General features: G+C 43.3%; 1 protein-coding gene across 2 annotated transcripts in view; it reads left to right on the forward strand.

Annotated features, from left to right (window-relative positions):
* The window catches only part of MAMLD1 (mastermind like domain containing 1), an 81,618-nt gene that overhangs the window by 44,393 nt on the left and 14,304 nt on the right, over positions 1-22,921 (forward strand). For both annotated transcript variants that reach the window (XM_062613260.1, XM_062613261.1), the window contains exon 2: positions 3,218-4,930. In XM_062613260.1, the coding sequence (XP_062469244.1) occupies positions 3,218-4,930 (1,713 nt within the window). The remainder of the gene's footprint in view (positions 1-3,217; positions 4,931-22,921) is intronic.

A 22,921-nucleotide genomic window follows, 5' to 3' on the forward strand; every position in this document is an offset into this window, starting at 1 on the left:
TCTGGTACAAGCAGCTTCTTGAATTAGTTACATCAAAAGCTCCTGGTGCTTAAAGTTGTAGTGCCTCACTGATGATCTCCTGCCACTGTTGTTGTTAACATATTTGTATGGAGTCACAACCACCTGTGTTTCAGTGGGGAATACTGAACCGCAGCCAGCCCAAGAAAAGATTTCTGCATGTACCTGATACCTCGTGCTTATGCGCCTGGTGAAATGCTGTGGTCTGCTTTATTCATCCATGATCTGTTTGAAGCAGAGGGCTCATGATACACAGGCATTCCTTCTCACCAAAATTATTCTATGATTTCTTTAGTTGCTTTAAGGACGGTGTCTTCTTCTCTCAAATTTGGGGCTGTAGTCAAATCTAGCAATGCTACTAAATTGTGAGGAGTTACACCTGCCTGCACGTGGGGAAACTGGTGCTCCAGATTTTACAGTCCTTGTGCAATTGTTCACCTGGGAAGCAGAAGGCTTGTTTTTCAAGAGAACATGACACATCAGCTCATTTCACTGCCTCTCTTACAGCCAGGCTTCTTGCCTGGGCTAAGCAACAGCATCCTGTCTAAAAACCTATTTAAAGCCCCAGTTTTGGAATGCCCATGCCATCTGAAAGCTATGGCCTTATTTATCTGTTTATATCTAGTAACAGTCTTGGGGAAATGGAGCTTTGTTTTCCCATCACATTTATTCCCCAGTGCAAAAGTTAAAAAGCTATTTTTCAAAGTGTTTAGAAAGCCCAAATTTTTCCCCACTAACTCAGCGCATAGGAATGTCCTATGGCAGAAGCAGCACTGGCAAGGACATGCATGCCAGCATGTCAGCTGGCCAAGTGTGGGAGATCCCCCACCACTTCCTGCCTGAAGGTTCCCAGGGTGCAACTTGGGAACATGCTGTGTTTATTTTGGATGTGTGAAACCCCTGTACAGATTCTCTATACGTGTCTGGGTTTAAATGCGTGTAGTTATGCTCTACCAACATGTTTCAGCCTACACAGGGCAACATTTGTTGAAACATGCAGCTCTGGCTTAGTTTTAGCACAGAAAATGAAGGAAAACAATTTCATCCATCATTAGACCCACACTTGGGAGAAGATTTAGGCCTTGTTCCATTTCCCAAAGCTAAGCAAATTTTGGCCTCATCAGCCTAGAGGAATAATCAAATTTCTGATGCTTCAGCTGTCTCTGGTGAGCTGTGAAGGCAGTGTCTCGCAGACCAGCCATTCAAACCACACGTAGCACTGTGACCAAGGAGGGCTGTGGGTAACCTTTGAACAGCGGCTGAAAGCAACACTCCAGCACTGGCTCTCACTTGCCAGTGGTTTTTGAGTGTAACCCATGTGAAAGCAATGCAACTGGAGGTCACAGGGGAGCAGTATTCATTGCTCTAGTGGGGGGTAGCTCTTAAGAGGGTAAGGGGAAAATATCCATGTCAAAGTCTTTGCCACAATGCCATGCAAACCTCTGCGTCTGTTGGTAGAGGGTAGGTAAACTCCTCTTAAAAGCTGATCAGCGGCTTCCTGTAGCATGCAGGCCTGCTTTTCCATCTGCCATGATGATCATGTACAATTAGCTTGTATCTTTTCACTCTCCTCCAAATGCCTGGGTAAGCTGGATGCTAGCATGGCTATGACCCGTACTAATCCTAAACTGCATCTGTAGCCCAAGCAACTGTAGGCACAAATCCACAACCTTCTCTCTGCCCACCAAATCAGAAATAAGTGATGAGACAGCACTCGCGCGAGTCCAACTGAGTGAGCCACTGGGCAGCTCTCCCATGTTCTCAGGTCAGAATAAAGCATGTTCAGGACTGCTTGAAAATAGGCTGAATTTAGTGGGGAGACAGTGGCTTTCTTTGCAGAAGGAGCCACACAAGGTATGCCCACCTTGTGCCCTGCAGCCTCCACACACCCTGTGGTGATGGTGCTCTAAGAGCACCAAAGTTGCTGGCTGTTGTGTAGTGATTCTCAGGCAAAACTGATGTCCTCAATCATTAGTGTAAAATTTAGAAGTTAGTCATCACCCACCACAGCCCTAGAATGCACCTGGTTACGCTGGGCTTAGGTGGTGGGACTTTTCTGGTGATATGAGCTGATATTAGATGTGATCTTTTTTCATGGCACTAGATGACTAGATGACACTTGCAACTGTAGGCCAGAGCAGGGAGAGGCTTTACTGGGAGCTGCCTTAGAGGAACAGTGACCTTCTATGGTTTTCCCATTGCTGATTAGATACTTATCAAAATGCTACCTCCCTCTATTGATAAACAAGAACGTAATGCTTATTTCCCTTAACTTGAAGCAGCAGTGTTAATGTCTGATTAATCCTATGACATACAGGTCATGCTTCTTAAAACTGAAAACCACAGATGATTATATTTGGAAGAGATTGCCATATCGTGCTGAATTAGTATTAGAAGCATTGTTCTCAGTTTGAAGGCAGATTTTTTCCCCTAAGATTTGTGGATTTACAACCTTACAAATTCTTGTCGATCACCATACTTATTTGATACATTTTGAAACTATTTCCATTTTTGTGAATGACTTGCAATCCTTCAAAAGAATAAAGCCCATACTGCCTTAGACTTAGAAGAATAAACAAAAAATAAGAGGTTATTTACTGTTTCTGAAATCTAAAACATCTGTGAGTTGGAGGCTTGAAAGTCTGTTTAGATAGATAGCTGAGAATTTGTTTTGGTTTGGTTTGTTTAGAAAGTATGCCAGTTATTTCAGATGTCCTGCCTATAAAGAATGTAAAACAATTTAGTTGTCCCAGGTCTGAATTTAATCCGAGTCACTGGCAGAAGGTCACTAAATTCAGTCCAGGGTTTCATTCAGATCTGCCATTTAGACCTAAAAAATGTTATCATAAAAATGTAGGCATGTTTGTTATGCAGGGAGTATAATGTCTTAATTGAAATGGAACCAGAAACTATTTAAAAAACTTCTATTACAGTTCACATGACAGACAGTACTGTTTAGTTTTAGCATCTGTTGTAAGGCCAATATGTGAGATTTAGCCTTTGTCTGACTATAATTCTTTTGATTTCAATGAAGTTGCACCCACTTAAATCCTGATTGAATTTGTCTCAGATGATTGGGTTTTTAATTATATGATTTAATTTTCTTTATCTCCAACCCAGTGTTACAGCGTGGAGCTTCAGAACATGTTAGAATAAGGTTAATAATGGATCCTTTCTTCTTCCTTTTTTATTTTCACAGTTACAGGGATCCATTAAAAGGAAACTGGAAGATGACAGCTCTCCTGCCTCCAGCAGTGTGCCTGATGTCATTTTCCCAAATGACAGTAAAAGACTTTGTCTTGATGATGTAAACCTTGCCATGGGCCAAGGTGCCAATCCGAATGTGGCGTGTCCAGAAATGCAAAGTTCTTCATTCTCCACTGGTCACAGTGCTTCCTCCCTGGGAGTCGCAGGTCATCCAGTGCTCCTCGAAAACAATCACATAAATGGTGGTGGCATTAGTTCCCCATTTTCAGTGCCACCCAACACCGAAATAAATCAGAAGGGATCAATAGGAGCGCAAAACAATAACATTGTCCACTATGATGAGAAAGGAAACAGCTTGCAGTCTGTGGACCAAGAGCTGCAAGATCTATTGGAAGAGCTGACAAAAATGCCTGATCCTTCTCCCAATGACCTGGACCTGGAGAAGATTTTGTGCAGCAAGGCTGAAGAGCCACTTGGGCTGAATCATTCTCAACCAAGCATAAGTACCACTCCAAAGTCCTCCCCACAGACCTCCCACTTGGAGAACCATGTTGCTAACAAAGATTTTTCTCCGGGTTGCAATCCGACCAGTGGAGGATCTCCTCAGATGAGACCATCATCTGCTGGAGCCAACTTCCAAGTTCCTTCTTCAAACAAACCTGTTGCATCGCCCATCTCTACAGCAGCTCAGAGCAAGAACCAGCCACCACCTATGCTTCCAGTACCCTTACCCAACCTACCTGGCTCCAACTGGCATGCTCAGCAGCTAAAGCAGCTGGCAGCTAGCAAGCAGGTGTCTACTACTAAGCAACAAGTACAGCCTCCTAGCTGGCCAACTATGTCTCCTCCTGGTCTCTCTCCACCTTACAGGGCAGGATCCTCCCCACACCATCAACCTTTCAGTCCTCAAAATGTAATGGTGTCTGGCATGCCTGCTAATAATCTACAAGGAAACAGCATTCAGAGTCCTCAAAACACCCTGCTTTCAAGCATGACTTCCAGCAGCACCCCATCCAGTGGCCCCTCTCCTCCCTATGGGTCTGAAAAGCTCTCCAGCCCGGCTCTGAACCAGCAGCCCTTCAGCCCACAGAGCTCCATGCTGCCCACCCTGACAGCAGCCAGCTTACCAGCCAACAATATTAAAAGTCCACAGAACAACTTGGTTGCCAGCATGGCCTCCACAAATACTGGACCTTCTCCACCATACAGGCCAGAAAAACTGTCAAGCCCAGCTCTCCATCAGCAGCCCTTCAGTCCCCAAGGTACATTAATCTCTAACATCACTCCCACCAGCAACCCCACGAACATGCAGAGCTCACTTTTTAAATCAATGACTACAAACCAGTCCAAAAATATGAACATAATTATGCAACAGCCATCCACTACCTTGCAGCCAGGTCTGGTGGCTGACAGCCCTGTTAGCCAAGACCAGTTTTCTTTCAATAACACCAAACCACTGTCTCACTTTGCCTCAGAGTCAGCTACTCAAAAGATACCACCTCTGACAGCAGGACAAGGGCAGCAGTCCCTCATTCACTATCTCCAGCAGCAACAGCCGCAGCAGCAGCAGCCATCTCCAGCTGCACAGCCACCCCAGCAGACTAACAACAGCCAGTTTCTGCAGCAGCAGTTTCGGCAGCTGATGCAGCCACATCGGATGCAGAGGCACATGCAGCCTGCCACGTTGCCATCCCAGAGCAGACAGGTGAGAACATCTCTTCTGTATTACCGGGCTTGCGTGAAAATACTGAGTTGTTTGCTTTCTTATTTTTACTTTCCTTGGTGTTTCAAACGTGACAACACTGAACTTCTGGGGTGTGTGCAGTGTATGCATGGACAAAGCAATGACATCGTGCTGGTGTTATCAGAGTAATTTTATTTCTTTAGTTGAAATGTCCCATAATTCCACTGTGCATTGTCTCTTCTAGTCAAGTGGAGAACTTTTGTGCCATTAGGCAAAACACATTTTATGCCACTAAAATGGATTATTTTTATGTGTAGAGGTGATTGTGCTGGTTTTGGCTGTGATAGAGTTAATTTTCTTCATAGATCTAGCATGGACCTATGTTTTGTAGGTATTCTTAGTTAGTGTAAGCTGTATGGATGTTCCTGTAACATATTTATCATCTTTTAGTGAGAGTATCTTTTCTTAGTGCCCTTCAAGAAGTTACTCGTTGTGTTATGCTTCTGAGTCTAGAAAAGATCAGGTACGGTGAGAAGCGAAGTTAAAATATGACTCCATGTACAGCAGGTCAAACTACAGCTACTGAAGAGCAGAAGTAAACTTGAAATACCTGTTGCTAGCACTTGCCCTGGGCAATGCCCTGCTTTGGCTGAGGGCCATTCCCCACCCTCTGTTGATCTGTGATACCAACGCAGCTGGTAAATGCAAAACTGCAGCTGGCAGCAGTGAGACACAGCCCTGATTTCTCTCCAGCAATTTCTCCCTGAGAGACTCAAGGAGAGGCGCAAAGCGCCATCCCCTACCACTGTGCATCAGAGATTTATGGTGAACGGGGACTTCAGGGCAAGGAAGGACATGAGGGCTCAGTCTGAGAGCAGCCTGGGTATGAGGAATAAATAGCTATATTTTTGATAGCAAGAATAGTATGAAACATTGAATCTCACCACCAAAGCCATGTACCTTGTTAGGCTGAACCAACTTTGGAAGCAGAATCCTTCAAGTTGCTTAGTTGCACACACAGGAACTCTACCAACTCCTCGTGAAGGACTGAATTGCTTCTCACTCAGCAAAACAGAGCTTGATTTCTGAAGCTTTGCTAGGATTTGCTGGAGAGTGTGGTGCTTAGCTGGGGAATATGCTCCAGAGCCTGAATTATTTTGCTCTTCTTCACTGCTAAGTGAGTGGTTTTTACAGAGGTGGATTTCTTCAGTGGAGGCAGATTTCTTCAATGTAGGCGACTTGGTGTAACCTTGTCTTATGGTAGCAATGAGAAATAAGGGGATAGTTACAGCTTCTTTGTAGTAAATCAATGAGGTGCATTCTCATTGTGTCACTTCAGGATCAAGTCACTATCTTTCAAGTTGTGCACACTCAGTACTCAGTATTTCAATACAGCAGCTTAAAACAGACAAATGGGCAGGACTGGTGACTCTCCAAATCTGCTTATCCAAATACGTGACATGTAACAACATGGCACGGATAGTTCACTTTAAAGGGTTATCAATATAAGGCCCCTAATTTAATGAAGGCCTGAAGCAGTTATGTTGCTATAAGCATGTGAAGACCCTGTTTGTGTGCAGTGAGACCCAAATAAAACACAGAGGGTCTTTCTGGCTTGGGATCTAAGAGTATGGATGGGCAGTGAGATTGAAATGAGTAAATTGCATTACAGCCCATCAGATGGTTTGGTCAGGAGCAGTTGGGTGAAGAATACCTTCATGGTGCTTTACTGCATCTCAGATGATAGCTAGTAAGTTGTTAACTGCAGTAACATGATCGCTTTTGGTCGTGTGTCCATAACCTTTGAGCATATTTCTTTTTTCTGGCTCTGCTGCTGGGTGGAATTGCCACATCCCTGTTGGATTCCTGAGGTTTCCTGTGCCCTAGTTTTCCCTGCTTTGCATTTTGCATTTTTGTCTTACACCTCTGAACCCCTTCCATCACTGATTAGCCAAAAGAAAATGGGAAAAACTCCTGCATTGAGTCTCTTTAGTTGGCCAAAATAGCCCCTCTTCCAGCAACTTTCCTTTCTGCCTGTGCTGTGTTCTAGCTGATTCTCACCATCGGAGAGAGAGTTGTTATAATCCGGTGGCTATTAGTAAAGATCAAGGACAGTTAAGGCAGTGATTACAGGTGATGAGCATTTTACATTTTCAGACTAGTTAGGTAAGCTTATGGTGCCTCCCTCATTTTACAAGGAACACTTATGCTGCAATAATTACACAGCAGATGCCAGTGCTTCAGTTGTACAGTCTGTTGAGCTGTGGAAGAAAGATGTTGGATGTTGAGGAGTGGAGCATTTTGTTAGGCTTTGATGACTTTACTGCAAATCTTGTAGAAGAAAATGGACCCTGAGTGCTGAATTAAAAGAAAAATGACATGGAAAAAAATACTGTAGGTGGGAAACCTTAAAATTCTGGGGTATTTACTGTGTTTCTTTGACCCTAGCATGTTGATGTTATTTGTCTGCAACAGAGTTCTTATTTTCATTGAGACGTTGATACTGAAATTTTGGACCTGATCTGCTGTGCACCAATCTTACTCCATTGTAGGAAAGTAGTTCCAATGACTGTGGTTTTGATTTCCAGCAGTGTATCCAGAGCTGAATTTGAGCTTTGCAGCATCTCCTTCCTAATTCCTTCCTAAGGCAGGTGATGAATGTGACTTTTCAAGCATGAAGCAGTTGTTTCATTAAAAGGCAGTATGTTAAAGGCTCAGAAGACAGGGAACACAACTTCACCATCTTCAAAAATTAGTAACCTTCTGGTGGAAAGTTGCCTTTTTCAGCCTCATTCACAGAAATCCACTCAACAAAAACCAGCAGCATTCCTTGGAATGTTTAGAAGTCATCCCCTTGCTCTGTGTGTGTTTGTAAATGTGACTAAAATTTACAAAAAGAAGGCATAGTGCTTTCTTCTTTTGAGCAAGAGGTGCAGCTTTGTGCGGGAGAAGAATGTGGATGGTGGCCAGTTGGAGGGAGAACAATAAACCATGAAATCTGATCCTTGTAGCAGGCAGAGCAACATGGGGAAGAGAGCAGCCCTGGGACACAGCCCCGGAATGAGCTTTTTGCTGTTGTTTCAATGCGTATTAAAGGAAAGACTCTGCATTCCAAAAGCTGGGTTACTACCCGCAGCTCTACCACTTCCGTACTTCACGATGTATCTCTTAAGCGTAATCAGTGTGCATCCCCGATCCTGTATTGCCTGGACAACTGGTAAATCTGATAAGGGCTAATCTTTTCCCATCCGAAGCACTATGTCTTTATTGTTGGGCATTGACAGATATTGATTGAGGCACTGACGGGTTGCATTGTGTGATATTGCAAAGCCTGGTGGTGCTAACATTGCTCTTGTGAATGTGTACAGGTTTTCATTTTACTCATCTAGGACTGATGCTTGCTGAGTGAAACTATACTCAAAGGTCTAGGCTAATAAATCCACAATGTAAAGACAGTAGTAAATGTCAGAGAGTCAAAGATAGTCTCCAAAACTATCACACACTGTTTTCTGCACTTAAGCTTAGCCACTTGACTTTATTGGCTGTTTCTGGGGGAATGAAAAGCTGCATTTGCCCAGGCAGGTTGAATGGTTGGGTATCTCCCTGATTTTCCTGACTAAATACAGTTTGGACTTGCACATCTCCTATTCTGGCATGTTAGATACATTGGGCCCAATTCTGCCTTCAGCAATGCTGATACTGCATCACCACTTCCAGAAGAGCTCTTCTTTTGCTCTCACCAATATAGGAACAGACAGAGGTCTTTGTGAAGGGAAAGGAGGGTTCCCCTGAGGGCAGGAAAACGAAGCGGTGATCTTTGCAGTTTAAGACTGTGGAATAAAAGAAGCCCTTTGGGTGGCTATTACTTTTCCAAGCCCAAGTTTGTCTGAGTTAAAACTTGAGAGTCTGAGGGAGGAGGGACGGTCCTGCGCACTGCCCTGTGTGTAAGATGTTGGAAACCAAAACACAACTTAAAAGGTTGTTTTGTTGGGGGGATGTAGCTGATAAATAGCCATTGTTTGGGTGGGACACACTGCATTTCTGAGCTCCGCTTGCACTGTAGGAACTGAATGTGCTATTCTTAGAGCCCTCTGCATTCCTGCTGACATCCAGATACTTGTATACTGGATTGTCAGTGAAGGGTGTATTTGTTTCAGCTCCATTGCCAAAAATGATGGCAGAGGAAAGCTGATAGGAAAAGAGAGAGAAAAATAGTATAATTTGCAGCAAAAATAGTTGTATTTTACTACATGTGGACAGTATATGAGATAGTGAAGAACATACTGAAGACTAAGAAAACATTTGAAAAGGACTTGACAGTGTTTCTTTAACTGTGGTAAAAGCAGCAATACAGTATCTGAGTTGGCAGAGTAAATTATAGGTTGCAGAGAAAGACCAAAACCCCTGAGCAAGATTAAATATACTGGGGAGAAAAAGGGGAGTCAGTGCAAGGGAATTAGACAAAAAATCTTGTTTCTGAGCATGAGTTCTCTATAAACATAGACACAAAACTGAAGAAATGCACTGATACAAAGAACAAACTGACCCAGAGCTTGGATGTCGAAAGTTAAATAAATATAATGTAATCCAAAATTGTAGTGGTTCTTATATTAATATAAACAGAAAAGTTAATTCCAGGAGGTGATTCCTGGTGTTCTGTGTTATGTGAAGTTATTGCTGCCCATGAAAAGTCAGTGTACCATGACTGATAGGTGAGACTGTTCTGATTCAGCAGCACTTCAGGTTTATAAGCTCTGATGCAGATTGATTTAAGAGTTTGGAGAAGCAGAGAGCACAGCCCACACAGCACCTGAGTATATATGGTCCTCTTGTAAGTACAGGCAAAAAATCATGTTTTATTTGGGATTTCCATGATGTCACAAGGAGTCTTCCTAACACATAAACCAACTACAGTATCATGTAAGATCATAAATACTGGTTAGATTTCATCTCCAGTTTCATCCCCATCCCCCCTTTTTCTGTGTCAGACTTACATTAAAGCCACTTTGAATGAAACTCTGCTGATATTTCCCCTCATCTTTGTTTCTCCTCTCCCTCTCCTCTTTTTTCTCTGGAAAAAGTTTTTAAGATATTGGTGGATTTTTTTTCTTTTACTAATGCTGTGGAGAGGTAAAACAGATTTGGTTTCAAAAGGCAATGGTAGCACAATACCAAAGCAAAGCCTTTGTGGGAGTGGAGAGCTTTTGAAGGCAAAGCAGCAAGCCCTCCAGCTAATTAAGTGCCTTTGAATAGGCGAACAAAGGAAGCTGGTGATGAATCTGGATTACAGAGAGCAATAAGGCCGAGCCTAGACTTTGACCTCTCCACAGATGTAAAAACATCTTCTTGAATGGTCATTTCTGAATTTCTATCTATCTCTGCACGTGCAACTGCGTTGTTATCTTTTTCAAGACGGGAGATTCTCCCTTTGTTCAAAAGAGTCTGAAAGGAGCTTGACTATTACTATCAGACTGGCATGTTGTCCCTTCTCCCTCCCCTGTGAACAAATAGTGTAAGCTAGGTTTTGGAAAGTAAGGAATAAACTCGTGAAAAGAAACAGAGTGCTTGGCCTCAACATACCAACAGCAATGCAGCATTTTCAGAAGAGCAGTAATCAAGATAAAATCTTGGTTCACATCTGACCTTCTTAGTCTATTGCTCCTTTGCAGTGTGTTTTAAATTGCGTGTGTTGTCATCGTCTCTTAGATTATAAGTATTCCAAAGCATTTCCCTGCTATGGTCCAGTCCTTGTAGCCATATCTTAATCTTCCCAGTTCTTTGGTTTGTATTTAAAGATGTTTACAGGCACTGATATTTCTAGCAGCTCTGCCTAATGCAGTCATCATTCCTTCCAGTTTAGCTATCTGTTGTGCTGAAAGCGCTTTTGGACACCACATAGCACATCATTATGGGAAGCAATCTGCAGAGGGGAAGCTTGTAAATAGACCAGATCCTTCTGAACACCATGTGGGGAGCATCCTCCCCCAACCTCACCATCACCCTCCTTTGGATCTGAAATTAATGTGAACACTAAACCAAAGCTGCAGCACTTTCCTCAGTCCAGCCAGGTCTTTCCCTTAGTTATGACCTGTTTAATAAAATGGAAGATGTTTTGCCAGCAATTTAACACTTGGGACACAGACATATGTGGGAATCTCATGCTGGACAAAAAAGTCCATTTGGAAAGAAAGAAAGAGACATGGAAGGTGCTATAAACACCAGAAAGGGGTGCTGGAAGGTGAAGACAGTCTTTGTTACCTGCAGGACTATGAAGCGATGGGGGAAGTGGGGCTGATGTGGTATTGTCCAGGGTTTTGGTGGGGAAAGACAAGAGGAAGTAATACTCGTGTGCTGTGAACATGTAGATGGAAATGTGACTTGTCCTAAATTTCTCTTTTATTAAGGCATTGTATTTCAGCCCGACAGGGTGCTTTTAACAGGTTCCCTGGTGCTCGGGACACAAGCTGTGTGGCAGTGCTGTAGCCCCCAGCTCCATATGGGGAGAGCGGAACAGAGTGTGCATCTCACAGAGGTTCTACATTAACAAAAAAAAACCCTCTTGCTTCTGTGGTTTTGAGTTTTAAGCAACAGACAGTTGTTTCCTTCTGCTCTGCAGTGTGAGGTGGGAGAGAACCTCTTCTCTCTACAGTGGTGATATCATGCTAAAAAGTGTGTGATTCATTTGATGTGAAACCATATTCTGGCACCCATTTGTACCAAAACCACTCTGATCCTGCCAGCCTGGGTGGGCAGTTTCTCTTGGGTTTTCTAGGCAGCTTGATAGCAGTATTCACAAGTTTCCCTGGGCTAAACATCAGCTGAATCAGGCCCCAGCTGCAGATTTTCTTGCTTTCTTTTTTCCCGAGTAACCCATTCTGTTTCTTTTTTACCACAAAAACCAAACCTATCCATATGCAGAAATTTTTAAATTAATAAGCAGCAAAAGGGTTTGAATGTATTTTTTTCTCAACTGTGCCCTTAGATGCAATGAAGCTATAAACAAGCAAGGAATCTAGGGGAAGACTCGGTGACCTTCGCACTGTTTGGCTTCATAATGAATGCCATAACTTCCTTCTTGTGTATCACTCTTAAAAATAACAACATGAATAGTGGTTACTGATGGGCAAAACACACCACTTGCATCCTCATTTACAAGTTAGTGCACCCATAATTCTTATATTAAAAGGTGCCTTCATGGCATACATAGTCTCCTGCTGAATAGCAATGAGGAAATGGTTTCTATGACCCTGTTGTACACCCAACTTGTTTCATCTGTGCTGTAAATACCCATTAATATCAGAACATCTTAATTCCACTTTTCCCTCACATTTGTGGAAGATAAGTTTTTTGTTGTCTGTGTTTCCAGTATCTTTCCCAGTAAATGACAGTGTTGGGGGAGCTTATTTTGAACTAAAAGCAAGCTGGCTTTCAGTAAATGTGCCTACTTCCCTAAAATCATGCCCTTCTTACTACCTCAAATTTGATGCTTACATTAACAACTGCCTTTAATACTTTTTGCAGTGATACCGTGAAAGCACTGTTTGCACCCTTGAATTTGGGGGTGGCGTCTACCTGGTATTGTCTTGTAGCAGCCTAAAATCACATCTGCATTTCCACCAGGCAGGAACAGTTACAGGACCAAAGCCTAATTTAACAATTAGAATAAAAAGCAAACAGACAAATAAGAGAGCCCCTCAGATGCTGTTAACCCGTGTGCCTGGCGCCGGCCGGCGGTTCCGCAGGGTGGGGTGGCTGGAGCAGCCTACTGTGTCCTGCCTCTCCGTCATTCTGCCTCTCTGCAGTAAAGGCTGCTCACCAAATAAAAGTACAAACATGTTTTCTTTCAGATGCAATACCTAGAAATAACTTTCCTGGTAAAATGAACTCAGTCTCTCTGTTTTTTTCTTCTTTGGGCATTTTGGAGAAATTTCAGCGTGTGGGTGGGGGAAAACAAAGCCGTGGCTGTAAACAGGAACTGATATTGTCTCCATGTCTGAATGGGGAGAGAAACTGAACTGGCCTTGGTGGTTCCCTCGTACATCTGCGAGTCTGGAAACACTGGGATGATTCACAGTTTGCTGGTTAATACAGGAGCAAGCAAAATGGTGTGAATTAACGGCCATTACAGAGCTGTGCTGGATGGTAAATATCCCCCTAGAACAAACGATGTTTCACAGAGACTGCTTAGAGGAAGAGGTAATGGGTCTTAAATACAAATTAGAAGCAGTCCCATCAAATCTGTTAACATTAAGGTTTGAAAGCCAAACACTATCATGAGCTGTCTTCAAAAACTGTACATTTAGGAAGCGTATCAGTCTGGCATGCTGGCTGTATAATATTTCTTTCTTGAGCACTTTGTACTATTTCAAGCAGCCAGCACTACTAATTGACAGAAATCCACAATCAGAATATAGCATCTCTTCTTAGGGCTTTGAAGGCTAATCGCTTTATTACATATCTGGTTTAAAGTTAATTTTTTTATAGCATACAGAAAGGCAAATACTACCATTATCAGTATGTAATTCTTAAAAAAAGCACTACTGTTAACAAAATGTAATCCTATATTACAATTTAACCCTTTTCATAATAGAATGTTAAAAGAAGAAGATAAGAAATGTATTACTGTAGACTAAATAATATTCTCTATAAAATCAGCAAAATTATTTAACATTTCTCATTGAAGTAATGAAAATGTGATACTTTAGATCAGTGTCAGACAGATGCAGATGTGCATGCAGGTTATGGACAAGCTGTGCCAAGCTATTTTTCCCCCTTACAGAATTGATGCGAGACTCACAGAGGGTAAGCCCTGAATGCAGACAAAATAGTATGATATCCTAGTCTAAGACATTACAATAACAGCTTGATCTTGTAAAGATTCAAACATGCGCACCTAAATTTGTGCAGTGGGAGGTCATTCTAGGACAATGACAGGATTATTTCTGAGAGCAGAGTGAATCATGTATGTGCATAGTCTTTGTATGCTCAAGAAAAACTAAAGGTGGAGGAGAAGGATGCAGCAAAGGGCACAGTTGTCATTGGCATTAGCATATTAGTAAAAAAGAAAAAGTGTATTGGAAGCACTTGTTCCTATATCAGCTCCAGTTTACATTTGGATTATTTTTGGCTTTTTTGTTTTGTTTTTGGGTTTGTTTTTCCTGGGAGTTAATACCAGCATTTTGTAAACGTGCCAAACTCTGAATAAATTATATTTTAATCAGTCCAGTGATTATTTGTAGTCCTCTGGCATTTGTTTTTTACAGTCGTGAGTTGTGAAAGAAACATTTGCCCTTGCAGGAAGAAAAGCTGCCCCCTCGTCTTGGGCATGGCAATAACAAAAGCAAATGAGGAAAAAAGAGTGCTTAAGAAAGACTTTTGTGACTGTGTTTCTTCCCTCTCCAGAAAGATGAGGACATGCTATCCTGGGATAGCAGTAGTATGTATCCCTGTCATACACAAACCCATTTCTTTCATTCTTAGGAAGCTTCTCTTTGCATAATAAATGTCTTTAATATTTCCTTTACTCTCAGGCATTATTAATTACTGTTACTGTACTGGATTGAAGGGTAGTTTACATGGCACTTGTATTTGGATAGTCTGCTTTCTTTTACCATTGCTCCGAAGGGTATGTTTAAGCAATGAATGAATAATCATATGAGCATTAATTTTTGTTTGGTACAGCCCCCTTTTTCCCCTCCTTTCCAGCTCCGCCAGCAAACTTTCCACATCAGCATTTTAGCTTTTTAAGTAGAAATGTAGCATTTAGCAGAATAGATGCATAACAAGAATAAGGTACTTTTTTCTCCTTTTTCTCTTCTCCCAAGAGATACCCTGTGACTTCCTCTATTAGTCCATTAATCGCCGTAGCTCAAAATTCAGTCTGATCAAAGGAGCAGAATGAGGTTGAAAAGTGCAGATTCTGGCAATTGACTTGACTGTTTAGATTCCCTGCTGAGCTCATTTAGAGCTGGAATTAAGCTATTCCTGCCGTATTTTTCGTCCTTGGCTTGGTTATAGTGCTGTGCCTCATGCCACACCGGGAAGTGCCGAAGGCAACGCAGCCATTCCCACCACCCGGACCCAGCTTGCACCAGGGAACAGACTCCAGGATCTAAAAAGCTGAGTCTTTCTGTGCCAGAAGAACGCTGAGTAATCTTGTCTTAGTTTGATAAGAAGGTCTGTGTTTAGATTGCATTAGTTAGTCGACTGCAGAAAAAGTGGAGACCCGGTTAACTGAAGGTGCCAGAGTAAATACCGATGATTCTGTGGTTATTCATTTAGGCTCTTTCCCAAGGTTGGTTGAATGTGTTGTGAGTGGGAAGGAAAGAATTAAAAACAAAAAGTAAATGGGAAATTTGTAAACAACATGAAGTTTCTTGTAAAAGTTTTCTTCACGGTGTAATGACTCACTTGAGGAATACAGTTGGTTTTAATGCCTATTTATACGTGCAGTTAGAACTGGTGCTGCTTTCTCTCATTAATTGTCTTGTTGGTTCTTGTTTGCTTAAGGCAGAAATGCAGACTGCCCATACCTGTGTTGTTCGCTGCAGATTAACGTCTGATTTTGTAATCCTTAACACATCTCAAATGTCTGTTGCTGCAACCAGGACTTACAAGTTCTCCAGGAATAGTGTCGGGCTCTTGATGTCATTATTTGTGATTCTGCAGTTCCCCAAAGTGTGCTAATATTTCTCAGACTGAAGTAGACTCATTTGATGTCCAAGTTCATATCTCATTCAAGTGAAATATTGGTAATGAAATGTGAATGGCGTTCTATTATCAGAAAATATTATGTGTTTAATGGCTTAAGAGTGCTTAAGTTCAGCAAGAAGAGAGAAATGTTGGTAATATCACCATAGACTCTGTGGTGGTCCTGAAATGGGGGTAAATCTTTAACTGAAAGAAGTTTTGCTAGACATATTGCTGTTTTCCCGTTGGTGTTTTAGGACTTTGTCTAAATCCCCAACATTTATTTATGTTGTATTTTACTTAAAAAAAATTACTATTTAATAAGAACTGGTTTTATTAAGAAAAACATTTCCAGTGAGGGGGAAACAGACAAATCCATTTTACGCATTCCTTTTCCTACATAGGTGGCATATATCTATATGGCTATAAATTTTAATTCTAAAAAGAACTGTGACCTTTATCAGGGATCCTGTGTGGCGTAAGATTAGAAATGAACTCATGACTTAGGTGTACAGCTCCATTATAGGTTGACACTATATAAAACCACTGTGCTTTAGCTTACAAAGGTTTCCTCTTACTTTACTTTTTCTTACTTCATAAAGCATTTGCCAGTATGGTGAGCTAAAATCTTGCTCACTCTGATTTCTTTTTTATTCTACTTATGATAACAGTATTGAAGCTTTTAATAAGATGAAATGCTGTCTAGCTGCATTTAAAATACATGGTTTTGCCTATTTCTATCTTACTGTAGTTAGAGGGAAGGTACCTACCGGCCGTCTAGGTTACTGTGAAACTTAACTGAAAGTGAAGTTGAATTGTACTCTGTTCTTCTCACAGAGCCTATTTTCTCCTTCTAACTGGGTACTAAAAGGCTTTTTACTGCTGCACTAACATTTTCCAAATAAAACGTTTTTGCCAGTTTCTGAAGAAACAGCAGAACAAGTATGTCCTTAGACATGCTGGAAGGAGTCCTGCACCATGGATTATAAACTGAAACAGCTGGCAAGAATAAGGAATTAAAGTAATCCCTGATATTAGGAACATGGAAATTAGATGACCTGTATATGCCCTTTGTGAGTTTCTAACCCAGTTGCATATGGGCCCCCCCTTTATTGCTGCACCTTTATGGTGCAGAAAACAGAAGTCCAGCTATTCAGCTGGGAAACTGGAACACATGCTTGAGAATATTATGGACTTTAAATGCATTGTATTTTTAACAGTAGCTCGTGATTAGAATGACAGGAAGGAAATGAGCAGAAAACATCCTATTCTATCTCTATATAAAATCTTGCTTGTGAAAGATACAGTTACCACCATAATGATTGGACGCTAATTGATTCATTGTGCTGGGAGACAAGTGCTGAGTGGAGGAGCCAGCGGGGTCATTTTCTTGCTCCAGCTCCACTTTGGTTGTTTGCTGAGGAAGGGCAGGAGAGGGTTATAAAGCTGCTGCCACTACATTCAGTGCATGTTTTTCTCAGAAAAGAAGAGACACCGCCAGCCAAGATCTCTTTCCTTTGGAAATTGTGGCTGGGAAGGGCCCCTTTGGCTCAGCAGACAAAGTGGGCAGGCAGACAGCCCCTTTCCTGAATCCCAGGCAGGCACCAGACGGCTGAAGGAAGAGAGGCACCAGGCTGAATTAGATTGCCTCCTGCTTTGGACAGTAAGGCAGAGGCAGGCTTAATTGCTTTGCAGCTGTTCATTTTTTCCCCTTCTCCCTCCCCGGCCCTCCTCTTCCTCCTCCCAGCTGACCCCAGTGCAGCCACAGCTCTTACCCCAAGGAAACCTCTCCAGCTTGTGGAGACATGTCAAGGGTTTCTGGACTCGTTTTATCAGCCTTGACATCCTCCTCTGAAGTCCAGCAGCAAACGGGAAGAGAAAGGAAAGTATTAAGGAAAGAAAGGAAAGAAAAGAAGACTCTCTGGTGTAACCTAGTGATCTGTGCTTTTGTCCTGGCTTTGTTTGTGCACTGCTCTGTGAATGCTGCTTGTGGCAAGGGGCAGGCTGGGAGAGGGCACTGGTGGGCAGATGTCTTGGGTGGTATACAGAGGCAGCTGGGTGTCATCACTGGCATCCTGTTGGAGTGGACAAACGCAATGAGCCCCTTGCGATGTGGCACTCCCCGCAGCAGGATTTACGAGACATTTGAGATTTCCTCTCCGGAGCTGTGATACCGTTTACGGAGATCTCCCGGGCTGCTGCCAGGCAGCGTGAATGTCAGCTGGGGTTGATTTGCCGGTGCTCTCACTGGTAAAAGAGACTCAGCACTGAAATGTTCTTGACCTGACTATTAAAGGAAAAGCTTTTATGAACCTTGGAGAGCTTGCAGGGTTCTCCAGCCCTTTAAAAACTGGCTCAGGCCAGACTCGCAGATATGCATATATCTCATATTCACAAACTGTCTGAACCTCAGGTTTGTTCAGGAAATAGTTTGTTTTCTTAATTGCTCTGACTCCACTCCTGGATTTAAAGATCCAAAAATGTGTTTTCGTGCCCTAGCAATGAGGCTGCTGTCAGCCTTCAGCTCACCTGCTTCACAGAGAGGGGCTTTGCTCAGCTGCGGCTTAGCCAGCCTTCCTGGGTCTGTTCACCTCCAGCAGCAATGTCAAGCTAACCCAATTTTGCAGCTGGTATCAAGCGCCAGAGGCAGGCTTTGTAGATGTCTCTTTAATTCCTGCACTTGTAGAATTTAGTGTACATTTTCCCTCCAGTTCCACTGACTCACACAGTCCTTGGGGGTGGAGGCAGGGGGAGAACAAGAAGGCTATAACCCAGGTCTAATTTACTCATCTGCTAAAGCCAGTCGTCAGTGAGCCTTTCCCCTCTCTGTCCACAAAGATTGTCCCTCTTGGGAGTCTGTTTGGCCTCACAGTTATAATTATGGCATCAGTAGTTTTGTACTTAGTTGTTCTCCTCAGCCAACTGCATCTTCTCTCTCAGAGTGTTGTGTCTGGGTGAGAGCATTAAACATGGAATGCCCTGTGAGCCAACAGTGTGAGAGGCAAGGCATGCAGCCCAGCGTTGTTTGGGAGCACAGGCTGTCATGGCATGCTGCTCTATTGATACGGGACGTATTTGCTGCTTATGTTTTATGATATCCTTTACAGCATAACAGGGAACCAGTGCAGATTTGTAAGGCACAGAACTATAATGGGGATCTTGGGTCAGGGCCACTGGAGAGATGGAGGTTGTCATTCCTGGAAAGGTGCATGGGTACCAGGTGCTTTGGTGGTTGGAGGGATTTGTGTCTGTAAGAAACGGATTTAGAGAGAAGGTACAGTAGCATGTAAGTGACTTTTTTCCCCTAATCTATTCAACATGCAGCCTACAATAACTCTGCCAGTTAGATTTGAATTAAAACCGGCTCCACAAGGTACAAAGGGACTCAAGCCTCATTGCCAAGACCGGAAATCCATTGTGGCATCCTGATTAGTGCTGGTGAAATCGGAAACCTTTCTCAGGGCAGATAACAATCTCACAAATGAAAATATAACCTGTTAATCCTGAATTTTAGCAAGGATGGTTATGCAACTCCAGGCCAAATCCAGGATGTGTCCTACTCGTGTGCCCCTTGGTCAGAAAGGATTTGCTGATAGGAAAGGGTGGGATTGCACCCCTGCAGCACCCTCTCCCAAACGCATCCCTGCTGTGGCAAGACAGGAGGAGGGGTGCTGGGGTGTGAGGCTCAGCACAGAAATTGGGGGTCATGTGTCGGGCCTGACCCCTCTGAAGCTCTTAGCTGAAGTATCTTAAGATGGGGCCTCTAATGTTCCTCCTCCTATAAGTCCTGAAGGAAGGGGTGGTCTGGCAGGACCATCCATGCTTTTGCAGTCTCATTATAGCCTCTTTAATTATGGGTAAAAATAAGTTCTGTTTTTTTCCTATGTTAATAACCAGTTCCAGGGTCTGAATAACTCTGCAATTAAAACACCTAACAATTTACCATTTGACACCTATGCAATCTGCCAGAACCTTGACTGTGCAAGGAAGTTTTTCTCCCACCCTGAATATTTTAGGATTGTTTTACAAAAAGCACATGGATGCTCCAGTCATTAAGAAGTGCCAGCCAAGGTACATTGTGGCACTGGGGAGCAGAGAACGAATAGCTATGCCTGTGCTGAGGCTGTAGAGAGCTCTCCTTTCCAACATGCAGCCATGGTTTGTTTGACAGCTTCTGTATATTGACCTTTGTTTTTTGAAGAAAAACACAGACAATCTGGATTGCTTTATTGTAGGACCCATTAACTCCTTCAGAGACTTTGGGGTGTCTGTTGGTAAGAGCAGCACACATGTGGCCATGTACTACAGTCTGAGCTCTGCTGTGTTGCAATGTTTGCAGCCAGATGCTGTATGGCCCTTGCATTGTGCATTTGGAAGAGCCAGACTATATGTAAAACTATATGGAAATAGGCCTGGGGACTCTTAATCACATTGGCCAAGGAGATAGGGGTCATGGGGAGAGGGAAGTTCACCTCTCCTTTCAGTGGGGAGGTATGAAGTGCTGTCTCCCATTTCCAAGAGGCTGTGATGTGTTTGATGTGGAGCCTGCAAACGGAGTTGTTTAAATACACAAGCGTGCCTGAAAATGTAAAAATAAAAGCTGTGCTATTTTAAGACTCTAGAATCAGGGATTATAAATAGCCCAGCTGGTGTGTTACTCCTGGCTGGGTGTGCCGGTCCTAAAACATCACCACAATTGTCACTTCCCTTTGAAGCAGCTTGTTGGCTAATGACCATGGTGGTGGAGCCTCCTCTACATTTCCATGTTCTCTTGATAAGCACAGGGCAGTGATAAGATGCTTTCCAGGCTGATGAGTCCATCACACAAACCTCCACTTTGCCTTTGGGCACACACCAATGGAAAGGCGGGTGCATACTGGCGGGAGCCTGTGAAGCTGGGATTCAGGGGCAGGAGGTGGTGTTAGCAGGGTGAAGGGAGCTCCTCTGTGCACCTCCTGTGGGGCCAGGGCTGCTGAGCCCCCGACAAAAGGCAAGAGTTGAGTGATAAAGCGCTGGTTTGGGACTTGAGATGTGGGTTTAGTGCTCTCTGCTGTCAGCCTTCCTCAGGGACTGGGTCATCTTCCTGCTTCCATCATTTAGGCTCCTCCTGTGGCCAGTGGAGGAAAAGATGTTTAGAAGGTAATTCCACCTCACCCTAATGTGCACCTCTGAGATATGATGAATGGGTGAGGGAAGCCTGGACAACACACTCGAGCTTGGCCCTTGTGGGCTGGACGTACCTTTATTCTCCATCTTTGGAAGCAGCAGCAGCTGTGCTGATCCAGTATACCAAAAGTCTGAAGTTGAGTGTCATTCAATAGCTGAATTCCTGACTTTCTGACTCTCAGAAAGCATTTTTATTTCTGGCTAGTTTTGCAGTGTGGTGGCTGGAAAGATGTTTGATGGTGTTCTGTTGCCTTGTTACTGCGGGCATGTGGCTGGGGGACAGGTTTTTCTCTGGCAGTTGTTTCCAAGAGGAATCCTGGCCGACTCCTGCATGGAGTAATGATATGTTTATTTGCAATATATGGAGCCAGGAGACATCTCTGGGTGATAGGGAACTGGTAACTAGTAAACAACAGGAGGCAAGGTTTGCATTTAACCTGTAAGAAGGGTTGTTTTGGTCTAGAGAAAACAACTATAAAACCAAATAATGATGGTGTTCCAACAGGTCTGTAGTGGTGAATCTCAGGACAAGGTGCAAATGTATCTGCCAAGCCCCTGCACTGGTAAAATGGCAAAATCCAGGTTATTCTTATCCAGGGAGCTCTAAACAGCTTATACTGAGGAGGGGAAGAAAAGGGAGCTTGTTGGCTTTTCCTTCTTTTTGTAATAGAAGTGAGCCAGGAATCTCCTGATGCAGCTGGGTCTTCCCCAGAAAGGGGGAGCTTATTTGATGTTCTCTCAGTGAAGGAAAGCTTGCAAATAGGCAGTGTCATCATCAATAAATGCTATCAATAACACACTGATATTTGAAGGTTTCCAAGTGTTCATGCTGAATTCTTCCTCCATAGCTTGTTTGTAACACAGAGGAGCCGTGTTCTGTCTGATGCTCCCTTGAGCAAAACAAGCCACTTGTATTTTATGGTGATAGAGAAGATGATTTCCATCAAGAAATTAATGGGGACAAAAGCGGTGACAAATAAGATCTTACATGTTCAAAACCAATAAGCTGACAGCTCCATTTTCAAACCTGGGTGCCTTGAACTAACCACCTAGAAACATTATTTTGTTAATCTGCTGCGGGTACCTGCATTCTCTGCGCTGCTGACAATCAGGGAGCTTCTGGGGGTGGGGCCTGGACATGGGTATGGAAAGTTACAGGTCAGAAATTCAAGCATTTGCCCAAAAGTAAAGTTGTTACTTCGGTGTGAAAGCAGGGATTTCTCCCACTGCTGGCTGTGGTCAGAGTTGCTCCTGGCAGGCAATAGAAGGCCTGATTTAATGCTCCATGTCTTTTTTCTTTACCCTGAACTCTTAATTATGCCTGCATTTCAGTGCAGATTAGCAGCTGTGCGGATCCCAAGCACCCCCCCCTCCGGGCGCAACGAGTGCCCCATCCCCTTTGCCTGGCCCTGGGCTGTATTTACAGATGAGATCCGTGGCTCTGCGAGGATGCGCACACACACGCACACTGTTACGGCACGAAGCAGCTCAGTTTGCTTTTTATTCCTCCTCCCCCTCGCCTTCTTCTTTTCTCTAATCATTGCAAAACAGGAACAAATGAGTGTGTCACTTTAAGCCATGAAACCACTTAGTCCGTAAAGACAGATTTGGCGTCTTTGTGCTGGCAGTGACAGGCCAGCCAGCACTCCATAGTGATCCCACTGTTCTCTCTCTGCCCCGCACCCCGCCGCCGCTCCCCACCCCCTCTGAGATTTGCTCCGTGTTTGCCTGCCTCTGTTTTTGTGGTTGGTAACCAGCAAAAGAATGGAATGGATTTAATGATTTGTTGGCTGCGGTGCTGGCATGATTAAGTCAATAAAGCTGCAAGCTGAAAACAGTGTAGTTACAGTATATGACTTTAACCTTGTTAATGCATGTTTATGTCCTCCTGCCTACCGTATAGCTGTATGTTGCATAAAGAAGATCTGACCAATCTTTAACCCATTAAATAATTCATAAAGTGAGAGCAGACATCAGCTACTTGCGGAGCGGATCAGTAAGCGTGGGGTCAGCAATAACTTTGGCTCCCTGGACCATATCCAGCATGTTTAAACTCTGGTGATGTCACCAGGCAAGCTTCTAACTTTAATCATTTGGATGGGAACAAAGGGAAGTTAACTGTTGACATGCGGTGTCTCCGCAGAAGAAACACTTGCG

Source organism: Pezoporus occidentalis, unplaced genomic scaffold (assembly GCF_034315485.1).
Source record: "Pezoporus occidentalis ecotype Australia unplaced genomic scaffold, CSIRO_AGI_Poc_V1 ctg165, whole genome shotgun sequence".
NCBI classification, from domain to species: domain Eukaryota; kingdom Metazoa; phylum Chordata; class Aves; order Psittaciformes; family Psittacidae; genus Pezoporus; species Pezoporus occidentalis.